Below are 25248 nucleotides of genomic sequence, written 5' to 3' on the forward strand. Positions count from 1 at the left end.
TTATTATTCATAGGTAAGTCCAAATGGAATGTGTTCAGCTTCCTCAGATCAAAGTTTGCTGTGTCTGAGATCACACCAAGTTCAAGCTACATAAAGTCAGAGAAGAAGCTATCAGGAACCCACTAAGAAGTGAGGGGCCCTCTTTACCAGAAGAAAAGGGACCTGGGATATTTGCAAACTGACTGAACAAAGCTTAGAAGGTGCTTTCCTCAACATGGAGAGGACTGGTTTAATGAGGGGAAGGACCAGGAGGCAGAAGGCATAGGAAGAGCTTAAGAGAAGAGAGAACTCTCCTAATGGTGTCTTTTTATACTGACATTTCCAACTTTTTTTTTTATATACATTGAATGGGATTCAAATGGCCCAAAGACAGGAACTGAAAGGGAAGAGGAAGGGCATGGGGAGGGAAAGAATCCTGGCTGGCTGTGACTTGAGGGGAGGAAGTTTGTCTTTACTGCCAGGGAGAAGGAGGGAAAGGCATGAGTGGGACAGGTAGAGGAAGTTCATCTTAAAATTGTAGTTGTTTAGAGCAAGAGGGTCCCTCTGCTACCTACTTTTAAAAAAATGCTTGATTTGGATTGTATGTTGACACAAAATAGGTACACATTTCCCATAGATACTATGCCAATGGCGGTATAGTAACAGGAGAACAAATCACTTCAAGGTTAAGAAGTAAGCTAAATTAACCATCGCAAGTTTAATTGGCCTGTTTCTGTTTTTATTCTGGACTTTGAATATATTTACATACATATGTTAAAATATTTTCAAAAAATCTTTAGTGGGTTTCTAAACACTGTGTGCAAAGAATGGTGATAATTATTATAGGTGAGGGATATACATCATTCATTCATGCAAAGGGGCAGAAAATATGTTCATATGATTCCAAAACTGAAGTACAAACAAGGCTGTTTGGTGACCAGGCAGTTATTAGAGAGGCCCGTGGTTCCATGTGCCTTAGAGAGGATTTTGTTAAGAATTGAAGTGTGCTTTGTTACAGACCCAAGCTGTCCATGTCTCTGATGGGTTTGAATAAAGTATTCCTGGTCTTAAAAAAAAAAAAAGAAAGTGTGAGTTAACTAATCAAGTTAAATGAACTAGAGGCTAAAGGGGCCACATCAGGGATGGCGGCGATGTAGCTGCAGTGCCCTGTGATGGGCTTTGCAGTCCTTTTCAGATGCAGAGGTGAATTCCCTGTGCTTGGCTTTCTTGCCTGGCAGCATGAATTTTCTCTGTCGTCTCCTTCCTGGGTGTGGTGGAGCAGGCCTAATGAAGTCACTGAGTCACTGAGAGAATGGGGATAGGGAAGGGATGCTCATTCTTATGCCTGTGAGACTGTCGCATGTTTTCTGAATTAATCCTCATAGCAGTGAATAATCTCAAATGAGATTAGCAATTTGCCCCAGGTGGAGGTGCTTAGCTAGTGAGTGATAAGGTTGAAATCTGCACCCCCAAACCTGTGTTCTTCCATTAGATGATGCACTAGGGATTTGTTTCCTAAGTATTTTATAAACTAAGGACGAAAAACATTCTAAATACAAGAATGCATTCTGAGACTTTAAGATGCAGAAAATCAGACCTGTGATGGCAGGATTCCTAGAAGACAAGGTAAAAATCAGCTTTGTTTCCTTTAGGTGACTCGCGCGGCCCTCCAAACCATCACATGGGCCCCATGTCAGAGAGGCGGCATGAGCAGAGCAGCGGTCCTGAGCATGGGCCTGAGAGGGGGCCTTTCCGGGGCAGCCAGGACTGCAGGGGTCCCCCTGATAGGCGTGGCCCTCACCCCGACTTCCCTGATGACTTCAGCAGACCAGATGACTTCCACCCGGACAAGCGCTTTGGCCACCGATTACGTGAATTTGAGGGGCGAGGAGGACCTTTACCACAAGAAGAGAAGTGGAGGCGTGGGGGCCCTGGGCCTCCGTTTCCACCTGATCACAGGGAATTCAACGACGGGGATGGCCGAGGAGCAGCCCGGGGCCCTCCAGGGGCTTGGGAAGGCCGCAGACCTGGAGATGAACGATTCCCCCGAGATCCTGAGGACCCACGTTTTCGAGGGCGCAGAGAAGAAAGGTGGGACAGATGCTCTGTGGGTCTAGTTCTTCCCTGGACCTGTTTACCTGTTCTACAAAAGTCTCTTTCCTCTTTTGCTTAGGCAGAGGGTGCTATATTACTAGTTCTACCATTCTCTAGGTGTTGCATTTAGACTTTAAGCAAGTAATTATGCATTTTTACCTTTTTGTGCTTCTTTTTTATCTTTACAATTTAGAAATCTTTTTATTTTTGCTTATTTTTTGGTCCTTTTAAAAGAGATGTGAGGATCAGTATGGTATGAAGTTTCTGGGACCTGATTAGAAGTTGCCAGATTCTCTTGGTTAGAATGATGTAATACGACACATATCTAGATTGAGAATAAAAGAGTTGTGAGATAGTTTTTGTGTAATTGCCTAAAGATCTTAACAGTCAAATCAAATGGAAAATTATTGCTGTTCAGCTAGGTCAAGGTCAGGCTCGAATACTCACCTTGCTGGGTGTAGAAAAGGCATTGAAGAAATAAGAAAAAACAAGCATTAGCGAATCTCAGAGGAAACTGAGAATCATCAGTGTTGGTGATGATTATTTCTGTGTGCCGGTGAATTGTGAGACCTGTGTTCTTGTCAGTAGTTCACAGAGGAGGAGCAATGCTGAGGATCAGAGCAGTTGACTCTCGGACAGGAGGAGGTTTCAGAGCGGTTTCAGGCCTGGCTGGCTGACTGCAGTGCCTGTGCTGTGTGGCACTCGTGCCGTCACCACCACAGCTTTTCCTGTCACATTTCTCTCGACTGTCGCCAGTGGGGGATTGAGTCCAGGGTCGGCATTCCCCCCATCCTCATGGGATGTGTTAGAAAAGAATGGCTGATAATGTAGCCCAGGGCAGTGAAATCAAGGGGTTCTGGAAAGCAGCTTTCAGAAGGGAGTTTTTAAAAAAGATTTAAGGGCTCCTAGTTTTCTTAAGGGCCTCTCTCAATGGGATCCAAGGATTCACTCTTTGAAATGGCTTTATATTAGCCTGCAAGAGCTTCATTTCCATTGGCTTTCGCATCAGTGTAACTTCCATCAGTTTCTTGAACCTTTGCATCTTGTGCAGTTTCAGATTTTACTATGCCTCAGTTTTATTGTATTTCATTTGTCAGTGACAGACTCACAGCCCAGACTCTTGTGCTGTTGACAGCTTTCTGTTGTTCTTCAGATATGCCAAACATGCTCCTGCTCCTGTTGTGCTTGCTGTTTTCTCTGCCCAGAACACAGTCTCCCAGACATTTATGGCTCACTCCAGTTAGATCCCTCCTCCTGTTAGCCCAGTTCCTTGAGCCTGCTTCCTATTTCTTCATAGCACTTGGCACTGCTTGACTTTAAAGTGATGTGTTTATTTCCTTGTTACCTGTATCTGCCAGGCATATGACAGCTTCACCAGGGCAGGGGCTTTGTTTCTTTACCTCTTTATCCCCAGGACCCAGAGCAACAGTGGGGAGACAGTGTAGGTGCTCAGTAACTGGTGAATAGATGAGTCTGTTAGATGGAAAGAGATATTTGAGAAGGGCCAGTTCATCGAGATGTACTAGGCATTTTGGGCTGCCGTAACAAGATACCATGGACCAGGAAGCTTAAACAACATGAATATTTTCTCAAAGTTCTGGAGGCTTGAAGTCATGGCTCATGGTCCAGCAGGGCGGGTTTTTGGTGAGACTTGGCTTGTAGACAGCTAGCCTGCCCACCTTCTCCCTGTGTCCTGGTGTGGTGGAAAGTCTCTTTTTATCAGGGTACTAATCCCATCACAAGGTTCCCCCTCACCTTCATGACCTCCTCTTTTTTTTTTTTTTTAAAGATTTTATTTATTTATTTGAGAGAGAGTGAGTATATGCATGCACACACAATAAGGGCAGAAGGAGAGGGAGAAGCAGGCTCCTGATGCGGGACTTGATCCCAAGACTCTGTTATCATGACCTGAGCCAAAGGCAGATGCTCAGCTGACCGAGGCACCCAGGTGCCCCATGGCCTACTCCAACCTTAATTATTCCTCAAAGGCCTAACTCCATATACTATCCGACTGGGGATTAGGGCTTCAACATACGAGTTTAGTGGGAGACCCAGGCATTTTAGTCTCTAATAGGAGCCACTTTCTAATGAGGGCACATTAGATTGTCTCTGTCCTTTCATAACTAGGGCGGTCATGTAATGGATGCCTTGACAAAGGAGTCCTGTTGGTGTTTGCGGGGATTCACCCCAAATCTGCCCCAGGGACACAGCGCCCTCTGCTGTACTCTTCCTGCGCTGCTCCTCTCCTTTCAGCCAATTCCACCCTTACCTTAGGTGGTTATTTCAGCCAGCGTCCTGGGCACACACTCCTTGCTTCTAGGAGCATGAGTCATCTAGGTACCTCAGGACCAAGAAAGTTATTAAGATGACAGCTGGAGTGGTGGAGTGGGAAAGGGAAAGCTCTTTTTACAATAAAATACCGAGTAATCAATTAGGAGGAGGGCGAGGGATAGAATTAGGAAGTCACTTGTTTTATAAGCAGTCAGTGTCCTAACTGATTCAGGCCAGGACCATCAGTGGATACTAAAACCACTGGTTGTAAGATTTTGGGGAAATAGGATATTCTCACTGTGCCAAAATATCACCCACAGATTACTTAATTGCAAATGAAAGAAAGTGTACCTTTGCAACAGTGGGATTTGGTCACTATACCACTTTTACATCATAAACAGGGTGATCAGCTGGCATCTGTGAGAAGGTATAAACAGTTTTGCCAGAAAGGTTAACCTGAGTCCAATCATCAGGAAATTCATCAGATAAATTCAGATTGTGGTCTATAAAATACCTGGGTGGACCCTTCAAAAACATTGGGGTCATGAAAGAGAAAACAGACCACAGAGACGTGGCCACTAAGAACAGTATGTGATCAGGATTGAAATCTATATTTAAAAACAACTGTAAAGGATATTTTGAGGACAATTAGAGAAATTTTGCATTGGATTATATTAAATAATATCACATTATTTGAGTGATGATAATAATAATAGTGTTAGGTAGGATAAAATCCTTGCTCTTAGAAGAAACATACTGGGGAATTATGGATCAGGTTCATGTTGGTAGCTGATTTTGAAATGGTGGTTCAGAAAGTGGATTTATTAAATAGATGGAGAAAGACGATAAGCACATGGAGTAGTATCTTAAGAACTGATTAAACAAAAAGAACTAGGTGAAGGACGCATAGATGTTTATTGTGCTGTTCTTTCAACTTTGCTCTAAGTTTGAAATGTTGCAAAGTGAAACTCTTTTTGGAATAAAAGATAACTGAATGGAGACTTAAGAAAAAGTGGAAGGCCCAGCCACTTATGCAGACTGGCTCCAGGTCCTTGCTCCTCTGATAGTTTCTTTGATCCCAAGGCCTTTCTCTCTGTGCTGATGCTCCTTTCCTGCTTGGAGGCCCCTTTGCTGCTTCCCCACAGGCATCCTTCAGTTCGGGTGCTCCCTCCTCTAATGGCCAACTCAGCCTCCAGTCCAGAATCCTGATAGACAGTGAATTTGTCCACCAGCCAGGGCTCCAGGCTGCCAGTGAGGAGCTTCCCCATAAACCACATGCCTGCCTGTACAGCAGTCAGCTGTGGAGTGGGGATATGGGTGAAGTTCATGGCCAGCCTTGCATAGAGGCTATTGCCTGGACAGATGGGAGAGCAGGTGCTCCCAAATTGAGTCTGGTACAGTTGGCAGGGATGAATCTGTATTCTACTTTTTCTGATTATATAAGTAATAAATGTTCATTATAAAAATGTAAATGGTAATGAAAAATATTTGGGAGGTAGTGGTAAAGAGCCTGGGCTGGAGTCAAGACTGGCTGAATTCAAATCCCAACACTTACTGTGTGTCCTAAAATAAATGACTTCACCTCTCTGTGCCTCAGTGTACTCATGGGTAGAATGGAGTTAATGATGTGGTGGTGGTGAGGATAAAATGAAAAAATACATGTAAAGCACTAGGCATGATTATCAGCACTTAAAACTTATTCACTGCTGTTGTTATTCCTAAAAGCTTTAGGAGAAAATGACCACAACCCTACATTTTCCTTCCTGCCTGTTTTTGCCTGTAATAATGGGATTATAAAATGTATACTTAAAAAAATACATAATTTTATTTTTTCCTCCCATTTTACATTAATATCATGTCTTCTTATATCATTATCTTCTTTGAAACATGAACTCAGAGCTGTGAGGTATCCCATTAGATGGATATTTTGCTGTTTTTTCCCCCCGACAGCTTTAGGAGAGGAGTACCACCAAGACATGAGGGCCGTGCCCCTCCACGAGGAAGGGATGGCTTTCCTGGTCCTGAAGACTTTGGTCCAGAGGAGAATTTTGATCCTTCTGATGAAGCAGCCCGAGGAAGAGATCTCAGAGGTCGAGGTCGGGGTACTCCACGAGGTGTGTGCTGAGGACATTGGGTCTTGCAAGGACACAGTGGAGAGTTAAGTTGTTGGAGATATACCTGAAACAGTCTGTAAGTATAGTGTTATGTATGTTGTTCCCTTGTGTAGGAGGAAGGAAAGGTTTACTTCCCACTCCTGATGAGTTCCCTCGCTTTGAAGGAGGACGGAAACCAGATTCCTGGGATGGAAATAGAGAGCCAGGTAAGGAAGGACAGCCGCTGGGGCTTCTGGGGAGTTGAACCCAGCAACTCATGGAGTGTGGTCCAAGGACCTCTTAGCAGCATTGGGGGGTGGGGTGCACCAGGTCCTCTGTTTTCAGACATCTCCGTGGGACGCTGGATCTTCAGATCCTTCAGTCAGCAGCCGTTTATTGCAGTAGATTGAATACAGAAATAGCTGGGAGAGTCCCAGCTTTCTTTTGTTGAGCCAGACGTCAGAGGGATTTGCCTAAATAGAAAACAGTACCACTTTTTTAACTAAATTGTTTTGTTTTTGGAAAATATAGTTAAATGAATTAAAGTTTTCTCAGTTTTAATTGCTAATATGGCAAATATTATTAGATATGTCTCATAAGTTAAATCTCAATAATTTTTAAGAGTATAAAGACATCCTGGGGGATCCCTGGGTGGCTCAGCAGTTTGGCGCCTGCCTTTGGCCCAGGGCGCGATCCTGGAGTCTCAGGATCGAGTCCCGCATCGGGCTCCCAGCACGGAGCCTGCTTCTCCCTCTGCCTGTGTCTCTGCCTCTCTCTCTCTCTCTGTGTGTCTATGATTGATAGATAGATAGATAAATAAATAAATAAATAAACAAACAAACAAATAAATAAATAAATAAGTCTTTAAAAAAAAAAAAAGACATCCTGATACTAAAAAGTCTGAGAACCACTTTTCCTGGACCTTACCTGTTTCTTATTTTAAGAGGTATGTTGATTTCTAATCTTGAACTTTTTCATTTGCTCATGATGTGACTTACACCTGGCCTTCAGTGGGTATTTACATGTTTCGTGCATAAATGAATATTGGTTCTCAAGTTGCTACTTATTCTTTTTATTTATTTTCATTATTATTTTTTAAGCTTTTATTAATATGAGAAAGAGCACAAGCAGGCGGAGAGGCAGAGGGAGAAGCAGACTCCCCGCTGAGCCTGCACTCAGCCCCACATGGGGCCCAATCCCAGGACCCTGAGACAATGACCTGAGCCAAAGTCACAAGCTTAACCGACTGAGACACCCAGGCACCCCTATTATTTTTTAAAAGATTTATTTTATTTATTTTAGAGAGAGTACAAGCAGGAGGGGCAGAGGGAGAGGGAGAATCCCAGTCTGCACTGAGTGCAGAACCCTGTGCTGGGCTCAGTCTCACAATGCTGAGCTCATGACCTGAGCCAAAAACCAAGAGTTGGATGCTCAACCAGTTGAGCCACCCAGGCGCCCCAAAGTGCTACTTGTTAGCAGGGTAATTTCCATCTGCTTTTGGTCACACTATACTTTAATATGAGATTGTCAGATTCTTAGCCTTGTACCTGTGTTTTGTTATTTCAGGGCCAGGTCATGAACATTTCCGTGATGCTCCTCGCCCTGATCATCCCCCTCATGATGGTCATTCCCCAGCTAGTAGAGAACGTTCCTCTTCTCTCCAGGGCATGGACATGGCATCCTTGCCACCACGAAAGCGTCCCTGGCATGATGGGCCAGGGACCTCAGAGCACAGAGAATTGGAAGCCCCAGGGGGTCCTTCTGAGGATCGAGGAGGCAAAGGTAAGTGGAGGCCAGTGATACAGTTCCAGGAGCTGTGGATGCCACAGTTCTGCCAAGAAGGCTATGGGGACCACAGGAGGCCTCATCGCCAGGACAGCCCCATCCCTGTGTTCCTGTTCCATCTGTTCCTGACAGGATACCTCGAGTTAGGCTGTGCAAAGGCACATGTTTCCAAGTATAGTTACAGCTTGTTTGGGTTTACAGCCAGTCAAACCCCGTACTCGGGTGATTGCAAGCTCAGCCTCTGCATAAGCCCCCTCCAGGTGCTTCCAAGAATCCCATTCCCCGATTCATTCAAGTGTTCCACTCCAGCTGTTTGTCAAGGTGCCCCAGAGCAGGGAAGAGACTCTAGCTCTCATTGGCAAACATGCTCTCCACCGCTGACTGCTCTTAGCCTCCTCCCAAGTGTCTCCAGTGGCAGGAAGAATTGTCTTCCCAGGTCCTATGTTTTATTTTATTGGGTCTGGAAGGAACTGCTAATGCCCAGAGTTGCAAAGACTTTGAGAAATATGGTCTGGAAGGGGTTGTTTTCAGGGGCATAGTAGATTATTTCTACAACTTGAAACTTTAGATCTTGATTTTTTTATTTAAAAAAAAAGTTATTTGAGAGAGAGACACCAAGAAAGTGAGCATGAGCAGTGGGTAGGGGCTGAGGAAGCAGATCCTCCACTGAGCAGGGAGCCCCACATGGGGCTCCATCCCAGGACCTAGAGATCACGACCTGAGCCGAAAGCAGACGCTCAACTGACTGAGCCACCCGGGTGCTCCTGGATCTTTATTTTAGAGGTAGCACTAACTTTTAGCCAGGAGCAGTAGCCACCATGTGGTCTCAGGTTAGGCTGGGCCATGGCCTGTGTGGTAGAGTTTGGAGGCTCCTAGGAAGCCAGCCTAGTTAACCTGTGTCATGTTTATAGTCTCTTATTTACCAAGTTTTGCTTTTTGTTTTTGATAGTGGTTTGGTTCTTCTCAAAGCAGAATCCTCAGAAATTACCTCATGTCACCAGATCTCCCTACCTTAGCACATTTTGTTGTTGGTCTGTATGGGCACTTAGGACACCTGTGTAAGGTCCCTAGCCAAGGCCACATGGCTGGTGTGGAAATGACATCCTAGCTGACATCTTCTCTGCCCAGGCACCTTCAGGTGGGCCTGGGCTGTGTGCTTTGTAGGAAAAGCAGACAACACTTTTCCTTTGGCTAGCTTTCCTAATCTCCTTGTTTTACCTAGATTCAAATTCCACTCAGAAAGTTAAGGTAAAATAAAATCGTCAGTCATCTTCTGATAGTGTATTATGGAAGATATGGCCAAATCCTGTCAGCTCATGAGAAAATAATTTTAGAAGTCAGAATTCTAATATACGGGGCACCTGGCTTTCTCTCGTGAATAAATAAAATCTTTAAAACAAAACAAAAAAGATTTCATTTACTTATTCATGAGAGACACAGAGAGAGGCAGAGACATAGGCAGAGGGAGAAGCAGGCTCCATACAGGGAGCCTGATGTGGGACTCAGTCCTAGGACTCCAGGATCATGCCCTGGGCTGAAGGCAGGCACTGAACTGCTGAGCCTCCCAGGTGTCCCTTAATAATAAAAGAAAAAGACCCAGAGTGATCCATTGTCATCACTAAGAGTTTGTGCCGGGAGTTACTGATTAACAGTACCTGATAGAAAAAAGAAAAAGTAACCTGTGAAATCATTTTGATTCATTTCAGGCCGAGGGGGCCCAGGGCCTTCCCAGAGAGTGCCAAAATCCGGGCGTTCCAGTTCCTTGGATGGGGATCACCATGACGGCTACCACAGAGATGAACCTTTTGGGGGCCCTCCAGGCAGCGGTACTCCTTCCAGAGGGGGCCGGAGTGGCAGTAACTGGGGTAGAGGGAGTACCATGAACTCTGGCCCACCGAGGCGAGGAGCTTCAAGGGGTGGTGGGAGGGGTCGGTAGAAGCTGATGACTCTGAGGCCTCTCCGGACAGTATTTAAGAACTTCTTGTGGACTTACCAAGACAAAGGAAGCCCGCACCACATAGCCCTCAACTTCTGGGGAAGCTGAATCCCAGGAGTCCCTAATGAGGTCTTCAAGATGAAGAGACTGCTGCTGGCTGCCCAAAGTAGCTGGCCTTGTTCTGTCCTGTCCACCCTCACTGCCCTAACTCCCATTGTTTTGTGAAGATAAAAGCTGGAATCTTTTTTTTTTTTAAGTGTCACAAGACATGGAGCACCTCCACAAATTTAAGTTCATGTCCAATTGGAAATCTGTTTCTATATGTACAGTTTGTCAGAGAAAAAAACATTAAGTTTTTGTATGAATACAGAATGTGATTTATGCAAGAATTAACAGAAAACTAGTTGTGAAGTGCTTTCCTTAAGGAAACTCTTCGTTTCCATTGCATCCAGTCTGCTTGAGGGGTGTACAATTATTGCTTCTATTTGTAACAGCATGCTTGATGAGTACCTCTGAGCCATCGACATTAACTTTTGGTCTTAAATTCTCATTTACCCATTCTGTCACACTTATTTTTTGTACTAGAGTGACAGATACTTTATAACACAGTTTAAAGTAGATTCAAAGCCTTAGTTACCACCTGCTATGGCAGGTAGAAAATTATACTCTGAAGAAGAAAATCTTCTGGCTGTCCAAGTAGGGGTTCTCCCTTGGGTGAATCTCCTGCTAATCACACCTTAGACTTAACTTCCTTGTTTCTGATGAGAGGAACCTGACTTCAACCAGAAATTAATCACATGTATCTGATTACATCATGTCAAAAATTGAGAATGGACCAAGTATCTCTTAAAACAATTCTGCAAAACTTTCTCGTACATCAGTGGTTAAGGCAGAGGATAGTTTTAGCTTAAATCCACAAGAGATTCCTTTAGTTTTATATACATGTATCATTTGGCCCAGTTGGGATTGGAAGCTAAATGTCCAATTTGATAACCCCGTATTTTCTCTAACCCCTTTGTTTTTATAAGAAAGCTTTAATCAAAGGATATTCCTGTGGCTACCTTAGTATCTTACTACTTTGCCAGCTTAAGTTTAGCACTGGAGACAAGTCTACCTGGTAAAGTTAGTGGTGCCGGAAATCTTACAGTTGCTTAGATAGGTGATACTGGCATAGCTGGGCAGCATATAAAAACCTCTTAATTGGTTCTTTCTCAATGAAAAACATGGTAAAAGCTAAGTCATTTCTGCAGAGTGAGAAAATGTCAACCATACGCTGTTTTTTAGGGTGTTAAAACAGAGTTTACAAGTGAATAATTTTCACTTTGTTTTGAAATTTAAAACATCAGCATGTCCGTATAAACACATGATTAGGAGGCTCAAGAATGCTTCAGATTTGTGGATTATTCTTTATTTGCCCTCCACTGGCACTGCTTTTTTAAAATTTACTTATTTATTTATTTCCACTGGCACAGCTTAAAAAGAAGTTGTAATCAATTCTGATAAGGTAAAATAGGATCGAGGGACCAAACCCATTCGATTAGACTCCTTTGAGGTTCATGTAATTAAGACCCTTATCATCTTAACATTTTAGGCTTCAACTTAAAAAAAAAGAAAAAAAAAAAAAACAGTACCTCAGCAAGCATATAGCCAAGTCACATTTTGAGAAAGAATTTCTTTAGAAAAAACTGAAATCTCTACACTGTAATTTATTAAATACTTAGGATATTTTAAAACATCACTACCAAAATACATACAAGATATTGTGCTTTGAATTTTACCAATGCTAGATTTTCAGTGTTTGAATTTTTGAGAAAATGTTGGGAGAACAATTTAAAAAATACAACTGCATCAACATAAAAATGTAGTAAACACTAAAATCTTCAGTTGTGCAAATTCTAGAGAAATTGAGGACTAGAATAGAGATTTAATGGGGGACAGAAGGAGCAGTCAATGGCCCAAGTTTTTCCAGTTACAAAAATAAGTCACTCTCTGAAAACAGCGCATTTGCTTTTACTACAAACACCCTGTTGGTTCCTCTTGAGGTAGGTAACCCTGTTTACTGGGGTGGGGGCCCCATGAAGCTGGAGCAGGGCTTAGGACACAGATCAGGATCTAGGACTATAAATACTGAGGTTGAACAAGGAGGCAACCTCTATTGTGGCCGACACACCCATTCAGGCAACAGTTCTCAACTTTTAGGTTTTCAACCTAAACACAGAATCATCTGGACAGCTCTCAATACTGATGCCTGGTTCCCGGCTCTGCTGCATATTGACAGAATCGATGTGAGGTTTGGCTCTTCAAGTAATTCTGGTGTGAACTGAGAACCATTGACACAGAATTTGAAAATTCTAAATACGTCTACTCTCTAAGTTACATCGCTACCGCCGGAACATGTAGTTTTCTTTCCGGCAATACATGAGGGGAGTAAATGGGGAGCCTAGAAGGAAATGAGACAGGTATGAAGAGCATTAGAATCAGCCTACAAAATGTAAATCATACTTGAAAAAGCAAGTACTAAAACGAGGAATGCTAATTGGGCCCTGCGAAAATCCGTGGATTTTGTCCAGTTCGGAACTCTGGCTGTGGAGCTCTGGTCGTGCAGGCGGCCCTGGCCCGTCCAGCCCGGGGGCTCAGCACTGAAACGTCGCGCTTCCCGGGAGACATTCCCCGCTGGTCCATCGTCTCCACGGTCTAGGACAGAACCAGTCTTCCTTCACCTCTGAAAGGCACCGTATTTACAGTTTCACTAAAAGAAAGGAAAAACCGAGGTAAAGCATGTCGACTGAAGCACCTCGATCATACCCGGTGGCTACATCTAGTGTCTCCTTCGATACCCTTAAGAACCCACGCGCTGAACGAGGAGAAACGTCCGGGAGCGCACTGCGGCTGGGCCACCACCGCGGGCCGCCGGGCTGTTGTGCAGAGTCCCAAGGCAGCCAGTTCAAACCGAGGAGCCGTTCTTTACCGCGCGGTCTGAAGCACGAGCGCAGCGGACCGCTGGGTGCACGGGGAGCGCCCGTCGACCGCGTCGCCTGCCGCCGCGCGTGGAGGGGCTCGCGGACCCGGGCGGCGGCCGCAACGCGCAAGTCCCAGGGTGAGCACTGCCGCTCCGACGCGGGGACCGGCTGGACCCAGCGCGCTCTGGACGCCGGCGGCCGCGGTCCTCGGGTGGGTCCCGCGTCGTCCCCCAGGCGCGTCCTGCTCCACCGCGCGGGCCCGGCTCCTCACACCGGCAGCGCCTTGGCGAGGCCCGCGGCCGGGCCCAGGCGGCCGAGCGCCAGACGCAGAGCGGGGCCGGCGCCCCAGGGCAGCAGGCCGCACAGCGCCGCCAGCAGCGCGGCCACCTGCACGCAGGCGCCCAGCGCCGTGAGCACCGTGCTGCGCAGCCCGAGCGCCGCGTACAGCGTGGCCCCCAGCGCGGCCGCGTAGAGCAGCGCGGGCCGCGACGGCGACTCCTCGCCGCGCAGCAGCCGCCCGCACGCCGCGCCGCCCCGCAGCAGCGTGCCGCCCGCCAGCGCCAGCGCCGAGCCCAGCGACCAGAGCAGCGCGAACTTGCGGGCGCGCAGCAGCAGCGCGGGCGCGTAGAGCGCGGCCAGGCCGAAGCACAGCGCGGCCAGCAGCAGGCACACGCCGCTCGCCGCCAGGCGCTGCGCGCGCGTCACGCCGGGCCAGCACGCCGGCCCTGCCACTCCCGAGGGCTCCGCGGGGCTCCACGCCCAGCGCAGGCCAGCACGGCCCAGCCACGCCCCCGCCGGCCCGCCCCCCGCCGCGGGCCCCTCGGCCTTTTCTGCCGCGAGCAGCGGCTCCGCGGCCGCCACGCCGCCGGCTTTCCCCTGGGCCAGGTACTCCTGCAGCTGGCGGTGGAGGTCGGCCATTTTGGCCGCGGGGGCCGCGGGAGGGGAGGGCTGCTGCTCACTTCCGGCTTTCCTCGGTCGCTGGCGGAAGCGGGTCGGCCGGGGCGGAAGGGGCGGGGCCGCCGCGGGGGACTTCCGGCAGGCTGCTCCTCGGCGCGGGAGCCGGGCGTCGTCGCAGGCTCCCCGTTGGCTGTCCAGGCACCCGGCCCTGGGATAACCTGGGCTAGTTATGTTGGCGTCACAAGGTAGCTGGGGGGCGGGCGGCTGTGCCTAGGAAAGGTCACACGAGGCCCTGCGGCTGTGCCGGGGCGGTCCCGGACCTTGCGCTGGTGGGAACTGGTATCCGGGTTGTGATACTGTGTAGTCCTGCGAGCTTGTTGCCGTTGGGGAAATCAATCTGTATTACCTCTTAGAACTGTGTTCTAGTCCACAGTTCCTCTCAATAAATTTAATTTTTTAAAGAGTTCATTTCTGCAGGACTCTGGTTTCTTGGGGAAGGACACTGGAGTTGATAAAAGAGTTAATGTCCCCCCCCCCGGCCCCGCCCCGCCCCGCCCCGCCCAGCTCATTTATCCGCCTCTCCGCTCCCCATTTTAGCAGAGGCCAAGCCCCACGTCCAAGGCTTGTTAGTGCCTCTGTTGACCTTTCTGTGCTTCTGACATTTCTGGGTCCAGGTCTCCCAACGCCTCACGTCCCCTACGTGGGTCACATCCTGGCGGTCCCCTCCAGGGCTTCTGCGCTCACCTGTGCCTGCCTGGGTACTTTCTCCTCCTAGACGGGTACATCAAGCCACACTTCCAGCTACTTACTGCTACTGTTCTTCCCTTTCCCAGTTGTGAACATTTATTTGTTTAATTCATGTATTTGCCAGCAACTCCATCACAGGATCTCTTTCATCTCCTTTTTCCTAGGACCTGAAAGGCTGCTCTGAATGCAAGGAGCTGTCAGTTCCCGGGTAGTAAAGGTGCTTGAAAGGCTCTGCAGATCCTGCCTGAAGCCATCCATTGAAATACCTTTTTTGTTAGATTCTATAAATGCCTCTTGTGAACTTAAATGTGATGGCATGGGAGTCCTTTTGTAATGTAAAGTGCAATACAGGTGAGGTGTACAGAGTCTGCCGTTGGCTTACTTACCCCAGAAGACCATTCATTCCTTCCTTTGTCCTGGGATCGGAGGCAGTGCGTTTCTCTGCAGACTGGGCCCAGTAATTTTCTGCCACCTGGCTTTAGAGGCATTGGCACAGAGAAACCCGAGTATTTTCTTTAGGCTCTCCTCATCACTTTGGTACTAGCTTCCCCATGACGGCAGGACCTGATGCCAGCCAATGGGCAGGTAACATTCTTTTGTCTCTACCCTAGGAAGAGGTAGATGTTCATGGCTTTCTGCTACTATCATCTCTGGTTTCTCAGTCTTTCTGTTACCTGTGTAGCCACTTTTCCCCCATTAAATTCCCTTTAATACTTCCTTCCTGGTTGGATCCTGACATAGAGTGTTCTTTTTCAGTGTACAGTTCTTATCTCACTTGGCAACCTGAAGAGATAAACTGAGGCAAGCTTGAATTGCCAGAAATGGAGTTTATTTGGGAATAGCAGAGGAACTACAGTTTGAGGAATGCAAACTGTAGCTAGCTACAGGTGGCTTCCATTGAGGATTTAGGGGATGGGAAACTGTATTTATGACAAGGAGTGCAAAGATGGGGGAATCCAGCCAGAGTCCAAATGGTAAGTTCACTGGCTTCTGGATAGGAAAAGATTATTATTATTTTTTTAAGATTTTTTTTTAAAGATTTTTAAATTTTATTTTATTTTATTTTATTTATTTATTTATTTATTTACTTATTTATTTATTTTAGCACAGCACTTTATTTTCCTCACACAATGACGTGTTGCTGGGGCCTAATGTTCTCACTTGACGGTAGAAAACCAAAATTTGTTGTCATGTCTTAAAGAATTGAGAATTGTGTACAAAAACTTTACATAAAAAAAACTTTACATAAATTAAAAGGATGAATAAATTTACAGTTGTAAATGCAAACCGTTTTCCAACTCAAGGCAATTAACTACCCACCGTGTTCTAGCAGGAAGATTTTTAAAAATTTATTTTAGAGAGCATGCATGTACATGAGTAGGGGAAGGGGCAGAAAGAGAGAGAATCCCAAGCAGACTCCATGCTGAAAATGGCCCGGACACAAGGGCTCAATCCCAGGACCCTGAGATCATGACCGACTGAGCCCCCCTGGTGTCCCAGGGAGAGAGATTCTTGATGCATGTTCATTGGTCAGCAGATAAGTTTCCATCCTCTGTAAATCAGGGATTTACAGGAAATCAACTTTTCGGTTCTTAAGTTTTGTTTTCCTGAGGGCAAATGTTTTCCATTTCATATCCTCTGGTTACATTTTAGATTGAAATTCTTTCATATGTGGTAGTAATAGTAATCATCCTAATCACTTACCATGGGCAAAACCATTAGGATGGCTGCTGTCAAACAGAAATAAAAACATAGAAAATAAGTTTTGACCAGTAAGTGGAGCAATTGTAATCTGCACTGTTGGTAGGAATATAAGGTGGTACAGATGCTCTGGAAAACAATATGGTGGTTCCTCAAAAAATTAAAATAGAATTACCATGTGATCCAGTAATTCCACTTCTGGGTGTATACCCAAAAGAACTGAAAGCAGGGTCTTAAGATACTTGTACATACATGTTTATAGTAGCATTATTTTTTAAAAAGTTTTTATTGGGACATCTCAGTGGCTCAGCGGTTGAGTGTCTGCCTTTGGCTCAGGGCGTGAGGGATCGAGTCCCGCATCAGGCTTCCTGCATGGAGTCTGCTTCTCCCTCTGTCTATGTCCCTGCCCCTCTCTCTGTGTCTCTCATGAATAAAAAAGAAAAAGTTTTTATTTGTTAAGTAATCTCTCCATCCATCGGGGGGTTCAAACTCACAACCCTGAGACCAAGAGTTGCACAGTCTTCTGATAGCAGTATTATTAACAATAGCTGAAAGGTGAGAGCAACCCAACTGTCCATCTACACATGAACAGATAAGCAGAATTGAGAATATACAATGAAGTAATACTCAGTGTTTAAAAAGGAAAGAAATTCTAACATACTGTAACACAGATGAACCTTGAGGACATTTTGGTAGGTGAAATAGGCCAGTTGCAAAGTGGCAGATAGTATAGGATTCCACTTACATGTTGTGCTTGGAGTCAAATTGATAGAGGCTGAAAGAATGGTGGTCTATAAGTGATTTACTTAGTCACGCAGTTATGCAAAAGACAGGCATTGTTTTGCTTATTGTACAGATGAAGGAAAACAACTATCTGGAAGGTAAAGAACCTATTAAGCTCACCCCTAAATTGGTAGTAGAGCAAGACTAGAGGTGAGTTCTGGTTTTAAATCTGTGTGCTTCCCATTACAGAAGAAGATCTTTCCAGGGAATAGAATTGTATAAAACCAGGAAACCTGTTCAGGTTTGGTTCCTATGTTGATAGAAAGCACATAAGGAAACCATCCCTAGATGCCACCTGCCCTCTAGCTACTGCAGCAAAATCCATGTAAAGAAGCTATAAACCCCATGTCTCCACTTACCCCTGTTCTTCTTGAATCCCCTTCATCCCACTGTGCCAGCAAAATTGTGACAAGGTCAGCAAATATTTCTGTTGCCAAGTCCAGTAAAATTCCCCTCCTTGAACTCCTGGCAGTGACATCGCTTCCAGAACAGTGCATGGTACCACCAGCAGGGCCCCAGGTCTCCTGGGTTTGCTGTACATTCATTTGAGTGCCCCAGGCATCCCACCCTTTCTTGGCACCCTATGTTGTTACAAACCATCTTATGCAGTCCCTTTGGCAGATCCCTCCTCCACTTCACTGGATATCCAATTGACTTTTTTTTTAAAAAAAGATTTTATTTATTCATGAGAGACACACAGAGAGAGACACAGGCAGAGGGAGAAGCAGGCTCCCTGAGGGGGAGTGATGGGAGACTCGATCCAGGACTCCAGGATCATGCCCTGAGCCTAAGGCAGATGCTCAACCGCTGAGCCACCCAGGCGTCCCTCCAATAGACATCTTGAAGATGACATACACAATGAAACTTTTGATTCCCAATTTATCCTCCGAACCCCCCCAAACCTGTAACTGCTGCCCCGCTCTTCCTCATTTCAGGAAGTCACACACCCTTCTCCATCCTGCAGTTCAGCTTGGGAAGTCCATCCAGTGCCAGACCCACACATATCTCCTCCAGTGCTGACCCCTCCTCTGGCCCCCGCCCCAGGACTCTGTCTCTGTGCCCCTTTGGTCTGGGCCTCCCAGCTGTTCACACAGCAGCCAGGGGCTCCTCCCACCTGCAGGCCGGCTCCCTTGCATCCTCTGATGCTGCCCTGCTTCCCTAAAGTCACAGCCCTTTGTCGCCTCTGTGGCCCCCCTGACACCCTCCATATCCCCCTCCCATCGTGCCCCCCCTTCCCATCCAGACGTGGTGGTCTGAGTTGTTTCTGGGTGTGTCCAGTCATTCCCACCGCAGTGCCTTTTGTCCTCAGCCTCAGCCTCGAGCATCCCTCCCCACACCACCCCCAAGTATCTTCATAGCTCACACCTGTGTTCAGGTCCCACTTTGTCCCTCTTCAGAACAGCATCCCCTGTCACTCTCTATCCTTTGTGCTGACAAACAAGTGTCTAGTGATTTCCTTCATAACATATACATCTGAAGGGAATCAAAAATACAAATCCTGCACCATCGTTCTGAGCACCGGTTTGCAGTGGATCCTTGTGGATTGAGATTGGAAGGAGTGAGAGACTCCAGCAAACACAGGACATTCCTGGCGATGGTTACTTTATTTTTACACTAAATCCTTGTTCTGTAGCCATAATCTGTGTGCTCTGTGGTGGCAGATAGCTTTACTTCACATGGGGAGAGGTAAGATTGCACTCTCAGTGGCGGGACAGGGACTGACCTCAATCTCATAAAAGTGTTCCACCCACAAGTCCTGGGAAGGGACCTATTTATTGTGCAGTGTTGGTCAGGTGCCTGTCACATGTCCATTAGGTGGACAGTCTCTCTTTTAAAGGTTTAATTAACCTTTAAAGTAATTTAATTAAGTAATTTAATTAATTACTTAAATTGAAAAAGTGCAGGGAAAAGAGTAGAGGGGGATGGAAAGGAAGAGGCGGAGAATTCCAGGCAGACTGCACTGGGCAGTTGAGCCTGATGATGCTGGGCTCAATCTCATGACCCTGAGACCATGACCTGAGCCAAAATCAAGAGTCAGGTGCCTAATCGACTGAGCCACCCAGGTACCCCTAGCCTTTTATTTTATTGAGGACTTTCAACTTGACCTAAGGAAACAGTACCCTACTCACCGAATGTGATCCCTATCCTAACGGAAACTATTTTTCCCCAGAGCCAGGCAGTTCCAGGCATGCCTCCTCTGGGGTGTTTTCAAAGTGGCATCTCCCTTCCTTCCCTGTGTTGGCCAGCAAGGTCCTGCTTGACGTGGGGCTTGATCCCACAGCACTGAGATCATGACCTAAGCTGAAATCAAGAGTCAGATGCTTAACTGACTGAGCCACCTGAGCACCCCTAAAAATTAAACTTCAAGTTTCCTATCTGGCATTCCAGGCTTGCCCCTTTATGCCACAGCAGTTCTCACCCTGCTCTGGGGGCTCTCTTTGGGGCCCTTGGGCCCTAATAGCTGGGTGACTCTGCTCTTCTGTGGCTTTGCTAATGCAGGGCCTTCCCTTGGGCTGACCTCCTCCCACAGCCCCACACATCTTTCCTCTCCTACTCTCCTGAGCTCCCCCTGCCTCTGGATCATGCCTTCATAGTCCACACAGCACAGTGGTACTGTGTACACTGACTCTGAGATCTCCAAGGTCTTGAGTTTCCTTTTTCATTTGTTATTTTGCTAAAGATTTTATTAGAGAGAGCGAGAGCGCATTAATAGGGGGAGGCACAGAGGGAGAAACAGACTCCTCACTGAGCAGGGAGCCTGATCCAGGGCTTGATCCAGAACCCTGTGATCGTGACCTGGGCCGAAGGCAGATGCTTAGCCAACTGAGCCACCCAGGTGCCCTTCCTTTTTCATTTCTTAAAAACAACACTTGACTGCTTACATGCTTATGATCTTCTCAAGTCTTATTCCTTCACATTCCTGCCTCTTGGCCCCCAACACTCTGTCCTGGTTGTGTTGGATTTTCTGGTGAACCCTGCATTGGTTAAGAATAAGGCTGTGTGACACAGGGGATTGCATTGCACAGAGGGCCCCACAAGGTCACCAGGCCACGCCATCACCACCAGGTCACCATTCAGGGGCCAGGGCCTGGCCCTGCTCACCTTCCCCAGGCGGGGTGGCAAAGGACTTGCCAATCCATCCCGGTGGCCGGCAGCTGGGGGCAGTAGAGCCTCTGGACAGGTGCACGCTGTCTCATAGAACTTTTGCAGTAATTGCGGAAATGCTCCAGACCTATGCTGACCAATCCAGTAGCCACTAAACTGCATGCAGCTCTGAGTGTCTGCAACGTCACTGGGGAGACTGTAGAACTGAATTTTAAATTTTAATCAATTAATATTTATAATTATTTATATTTATAATATTAGGTTATGAGTCATATTTTTGTGATAATACATAAAATATATTACTGTATAATTTAATTCATATATAATCATATAAATACAATAATATTATATTTGTCATGGCTACATGTGGCCAACTAGTGGCTGCTGTGTTGGACAGTGCAGCTTGGAGCCTAGTGGAAACATGGAGGGCGTTTTGGTCACCATCCTGACCTGGCCCTGCCACTGGCATTGCAGGGACTGGTGAAAGGCAGAATGTCGGGCTGGGAGCTTGCTCCCCCACAAGGGGGCTCTAGCTGAGCATCCCATCTGATGCCACTGCGCCCTTAGCTCTGCAGCCTCTGCGGCCTGCCCCTGCACAGGAGCTGCCTGGTTTGGAATAGGGACCTTCCCCTTGGTTTGTCTCCTGAAGCTTCCTGGGGGAAGCCAGGGAAACGGGCCAACTCACACAGGAGTTCCCTCAAAGCTCATGGTGTTTGGCTTGCTGGACCCAAGGGTGTCTGTGTTGTTGCTTGGGGGGATGGGGGAGTGGACAGCCCTTAGGTCCTGGTGCCCTTGGTGGTCCACCTGGGAGCAGGGAGGTGGGCACTGCCTTAGGTCCAGAGGGGGATGGCGGTGAAACACACAAGTTAAACTGGGGAGGCCTTTCAATGGCCCAAACGGTGAACTTAGCAGATCTTGTGTGTTGAACTTGCTGCTTTTTTTGCAATATTGTTAAATTTTTTTTCCAAAACTGCTACACTTACATTTTAAAAATATTTATTTATTTATTAGAGAGAGAGAATGTGAGAGAGAGCATGAGCAAGGTGGAGGGGCAGAGGGAGAGGGAGAGCAGACTCCCCACTGAGCAGGGAGCTCAACACGGGGGCTCGATCCCAGGACCCCGGGATCATGACCTGAGCTGAAGGCAGACACTTAACTGACTGAGACAACCAGGTGCCCCTATATTTATATTTTTTATTTATGGCAAATCTGTCCAGAAAATTCATCAATTTGAAGCACCTGGGTGGCTCAGTTGGTTGAGCATCTGCCTTCAGCTCAGGTCATAATCTCAGGGGCCTGGGGTCAAGCCTTGTGCTGAGCTCCCTACTCAGCAGGGAGTCTGCTTCTCTCTCTCCCTCTGCTCCTCCCCACTGCTCATGCTTTCTTGCACTCTCAAATAAAAAATAAACAAAATCTTAAAAAAAAAGATGGATTTTTGGCTTTAGGATAGAAGACTATCTTTCTCAATCCACAGTTGCACTATCTACATCTAAATATGCTGAAAAAGATGAAACTGACATGTTACAGAGTTTTCTGACTCATGGAAGAGAAGGATTGACTCCATAGAACTGGATAAAACTATAAATCAGCAATGAAAATATGACAAGATGGAAGACATGAAGCTGACCTGGATGGATACCACATTGAACTTTACGTGCACCCTGTGATTCTAGAAAGCAGTGGCAACTGAGAAGTTCCCCCTGACTGCATGTTCTGGTACAAGGCCATCCCGTCCTCGCATATTCTGAGACAGGGCTTACCTCCACCACTTCTCACTTATGACCCTTTGTCTACCTGCCTCTATAAAACACTAGACTCTTTCCTTTTTGAGGTATTCCTTATTAATGAACACTCTCTCTAGTGCAAAATTCTAAGTAAAGCCATTTCCTTAACTGTTGGTGCCTTGTATCTTGTATGGTTTTGATGCCATCACTTGTATAGAAACAAAGCTTGTGATGGGATCTCTCCTTATCTCACCCATGTGATGAGCCTCTCTATTCCTGGCTGGTGATCTGAGACCAATGGTATGTTTGACTTTTAGTCCTGCACCCTGGACTCATGTCAGTCGATAGCATGGTAAGGATTCTGTTTTGATTCTTTTTGAGCACTCGCTTGATTTCTGGAGCTGGCTTCATGGTCTTACCATTTAGGTCTTTTTTTTTTTTTAAGATTTTATTTATTTATTCATGAAAGACAGAGAGAGAGAGAGAGAGAGAGAGAGGCAGAGACACAGGCAGAGGGAGAAGCAGGTCCCATGCAGAGAGCCTGATATGGGACTCGATCCCGGGACTCCAGGATCACGCCCTGGGGCCGAAGGCAGGAGCCACTGAAGCTGAGCCAACCAGGGATCCCCCATTTAGGTCTTAGAGATCTTGTCTTTGTTGGGTAAAAGATTACAGTGAATCTTGTTTGTCCCACTGTTTTCTGCTTGTCTACTTTGAGCTGAAGTCAGTTAAGGATTCAAACCCACTGGGAAGAGAACAGTTCTTGACATGGAACAGTGAATTCCATTTACCTGTGTTGACTGTTGGCCAGGGCTGAAATTTTAGAAATGGAGCTATAAGCAATCTGTGTCAGTCTGCGTGTTGATGTACATTTTTGTAATTCAGAAAGCTTTTACTTTTCATTATGTGAGTGTGTGATATTTTTCTACCTCTGGATGGTATTGCCAAAGTAGATTATAAAATCACCTAAGTTAAAGAAGCTCTGTTCTGATTAGTTTAGAGATAAATAAGCATCCTCTGTAAATGGAATATTGTTAAAAATGTCCAGAAGTTAAGGAAACTGAATTTTTAATACTTTCAAGGAGCAAAAAGTGAGAAAAAGTTTATAGAAATTAACTCAGAGGTATTTTAAGAACAAGCTCACACGACTTAGGCAAATGAGATGAGTTTAATATTTTTGAAACTAATTTAATATTTTTGGTTTAATAAAAATATCTGTGACTTCTTTGAGCATTAAGTGTTATACCAGCTTATATTTTTATTCTACTTGGGTATATTCTTCCTAAATTTATGCATATAAACTGTGGTGATCACATAGGCTAGCATTATTTATATTACCTGTTTAAGATTATAAAACATATATGTTTGTATTTAACCAAGTCAGATGATCATTCTGACAAACTTTATTTCAACAGTAATAATGTTTACCTGTATGTCCACTTGAAGATAATTGCCAAGATATTTGTGTAACTTAAACAACTTGGAGTTATACTACACTGAGTTAATTAATGGCCATTCACTAGGTAGACACCTGGATCATCTCCAAGTAAGAGAATGAGGAATCATTGGCTACTAAGCATAATTGAAATTTTATATTCTTTTGCTTCTAATTGGTATCTGCTCCAGAGGGCTATGTCTTAGGGTCTGAGGCAAACATGCTCATTTCGGCTACTTTGAGAAGTGCATGAAGGAGGAATGAGGCTGTGCACAGCTGTTCATGAGTTCTGCTAGTCTGTGGCAAAGTGGTGGCCTGTGACAGACAGTGCCGTGACCCACCCTCCACTACCTCTATGAACCGGAAGTTAGCGGCTTTGGTTAAAATGATCACTCATATGGGGTTTTGATTACACATAAGAGAAATAATTTTGGAGAGACACAACTGAGTGTGTGTTTCTGTTTCCCAAGGAAAACAGTAGTTTTGTCCCAAAGAAGTTGTATGGTTCGCCATCCTCTTTCTGCACCCTTCAAGCTCATTGAAGACCCCAAAAGCTTTCTTGGTGGTTCTAACTATTGATATTTACTATGTTGACAATTGAAACCAAGAAAACCTTTAAGTGCTGACTTACTGATTCATCCAGTGATAGCAATAGTGAACACACTTGATGTTAAGAACATCGCAGTAATACTGTGAAATTAGTCTGACCACATGAACCCCCTGTGCTCTGCGTGTGTCCCCCTAACACTTGTACGTTGAAATCCTAATCTCCAAAAACAGTGATATGAGGATGTGAGGCTTTGGGAGGTGCTTAAGTCATGAATGGGGTTAGTGCTCTTATAGAAGAACCTCCATTTGTTTTATTTTTTTTAAGACATATTTATTTATTTGAGGGAGAGAGAGAGAACAGGGGGAGAGGCAGAGGGAAAAGGAGAGAATCTTCAAGCAGACTTCCCACTTAGTATGCAGCCTGATGTGGGGTTTGATCCCAGGATCCCGAGATCACTACCTGAGTCGAAACCAAGAACCAGACCCTTAATTGGCAGAGCCATCCAGGTGCCTCTTTTCTTTCTTTCTTTCTTTCTTTCTTTCTTTCTTTCTTTCTTTCTTTCTTTCTTTCTTTCTTTCTTTCTTTCTTTCTTCTTTCTTTCTTTCTTTTTCTTTCTTTCTTCCTTCCTTCCTTCCTTCCTTCCTTCCTTCCTTCCTTCCTTCCTTCCTTCCTTCCTTCCTTTCTTTCTTTCTCTTTCTTTTTTTAAATTGAAGTATATTTAACATACAGTGTTATATTAGTTAGAGGTGCACAACATAGTGATTCAGCAGTTCTGTACATTACTCAGCGCCCATCATGGTAAGTGTGCTCTTGATCCCCTTCCCCTGTTCCACCCCTCCCCCCACCATATTCACACATATGTACATACATATTCGAGGACTGAAAAGACACTAAAATAAAAGATTCCTCTTAGTGTTATTAGTGATATTAAAAAATAAATAAAATAAAATAGGCTTCAGGGATATTCCCTAGGCCCTGGCACCATGTAGAGAAGTTTGTGACCCAGAAGGGGACCCTCACCCTACCATGCTGGCACCCTAAACTCCGACTTCCCGTCTCTAGAACTGTGAAGAATGTGTGTCTGTTCTTTATGAATCACTCGGTCCAAGGTTTTTTGTTATAGCAGCCTGAACAGATACCCTGAGATTGGTATGAGGTGTCTGTTCCAGAATTTAAAAGAGTGAAATG

General features: G+C 45.8%; 2 protein-coding genes and 1 long non-coding RNA gene across 9 annotated transcripts in view; 2 read left to right on the plus strand and 1 right to left on the minus strand.

Annotated features, from left to right (window-relative positions):
* Positions 1-10558, plus strand: part of WDR33 (WD repeat domain 33) — a 123800-nt gene extending 113242 nt beyond the window's left edge. For 4 of the 5 annotated variants that reach the window (XM_077861233.1, XM_077861232.1, XM_077861235.1 and 1 more), the window contains 5 exons: positions 1632-2070; positions 6295-6458; positions 6572-6664; positions 8004-8219; positions 9929-10558. In XM_077861233.1, coding sequence (XP_077717359.1) covers positions 1632-2070; positions 6295-6458; positions 6572-6664; positions 8004-8219; positions 9929-10158 — 1142 coding nt within the window. In that variant the 3' untranslated portion in view covers positions 10159-10558. Of the gene's footprint in view, positions 1-1631; positions 2071-6294; positions 6459-6571; positions 6665-8003; positions 8220-9928 lie in introns of those variants that run through there. The other variant, XM_077861236.1, reaches the window with a different exon arrangement.
* Positions 10559-11544: 986 nt separating this feature from the next.
* On the minus strand, positions 11545-14069 carry SFT2D3 (SFT2 domain containing 3). Of its 2 annotated transcripts, none has more exons than XM_077861240.1 (2): positions 13010-14069; positions 11545-12907 (listed from the first exon to the last, which is right to left on the minus strand). In XM_077861240.1, the coding sequence occupies exon 1, from the start codon at positions 14034-14036 to the stop codon at positions 13386-13388; it is 651 nt and encodes a 216-aa protein (XP_077717366.1). In that variant the 5' UTR covers positions 14037-14069; the 3' UTR covers positions 11545-12907; positions 13010-13385. The 2 variants fall into 2 exon arrangements, with proteins under 2 accessions (XP_077717366.1, XP_077717367.1); XM_077861241.1 differs by having other exon boundaries at positions 12996-14069.
* LOC144291626 (uncharacterized) lies at positions 13820-23275 on the plus strand. 2 transcript variants are annotated; one of them, XR_013358977.1, is made up of 3 exons: positions 13820-14260; positions 14927-15113; positions 15519-17885. It is a non-coding gene; the product is annotated as an uncharacterized LOC144291626 (long non-coding RNA). The 2 variants fall into 2 exon arrangements; XR_013358976.1 differs by lacking the exon at positions 15519-17885 and adding an exon at positions 21826-23275 and having other exon boundaries at positions 13821-14260.
* Positions 23276-25248: the final 1973 nt, after the last annotated feature.

Source organism: Canis aureus, chromosome 20 (assembly GCF_053574225.1).
Source record: "Canis aureus isolate CA01 chromosome 20, VMU_Caureus_v.1.0, whole genome shotgun sequence".
NCBI classification, from domain to species: Eukaryota; Metazoa; Chordata; class Mammalia; order Carnivora; family Canidae; genus Canis; species Canis aureus.

Bases quoted from the DNA above. Each gene is read 5' to 3' on its own strand.
- SFT2D3 (XM_077861240.1), bottom strand. From the start codon at position 14,036: ATGGCCGACCTCCACCGCCAGCTGCAGGAGTACCTGGCCCAGGGGAAA.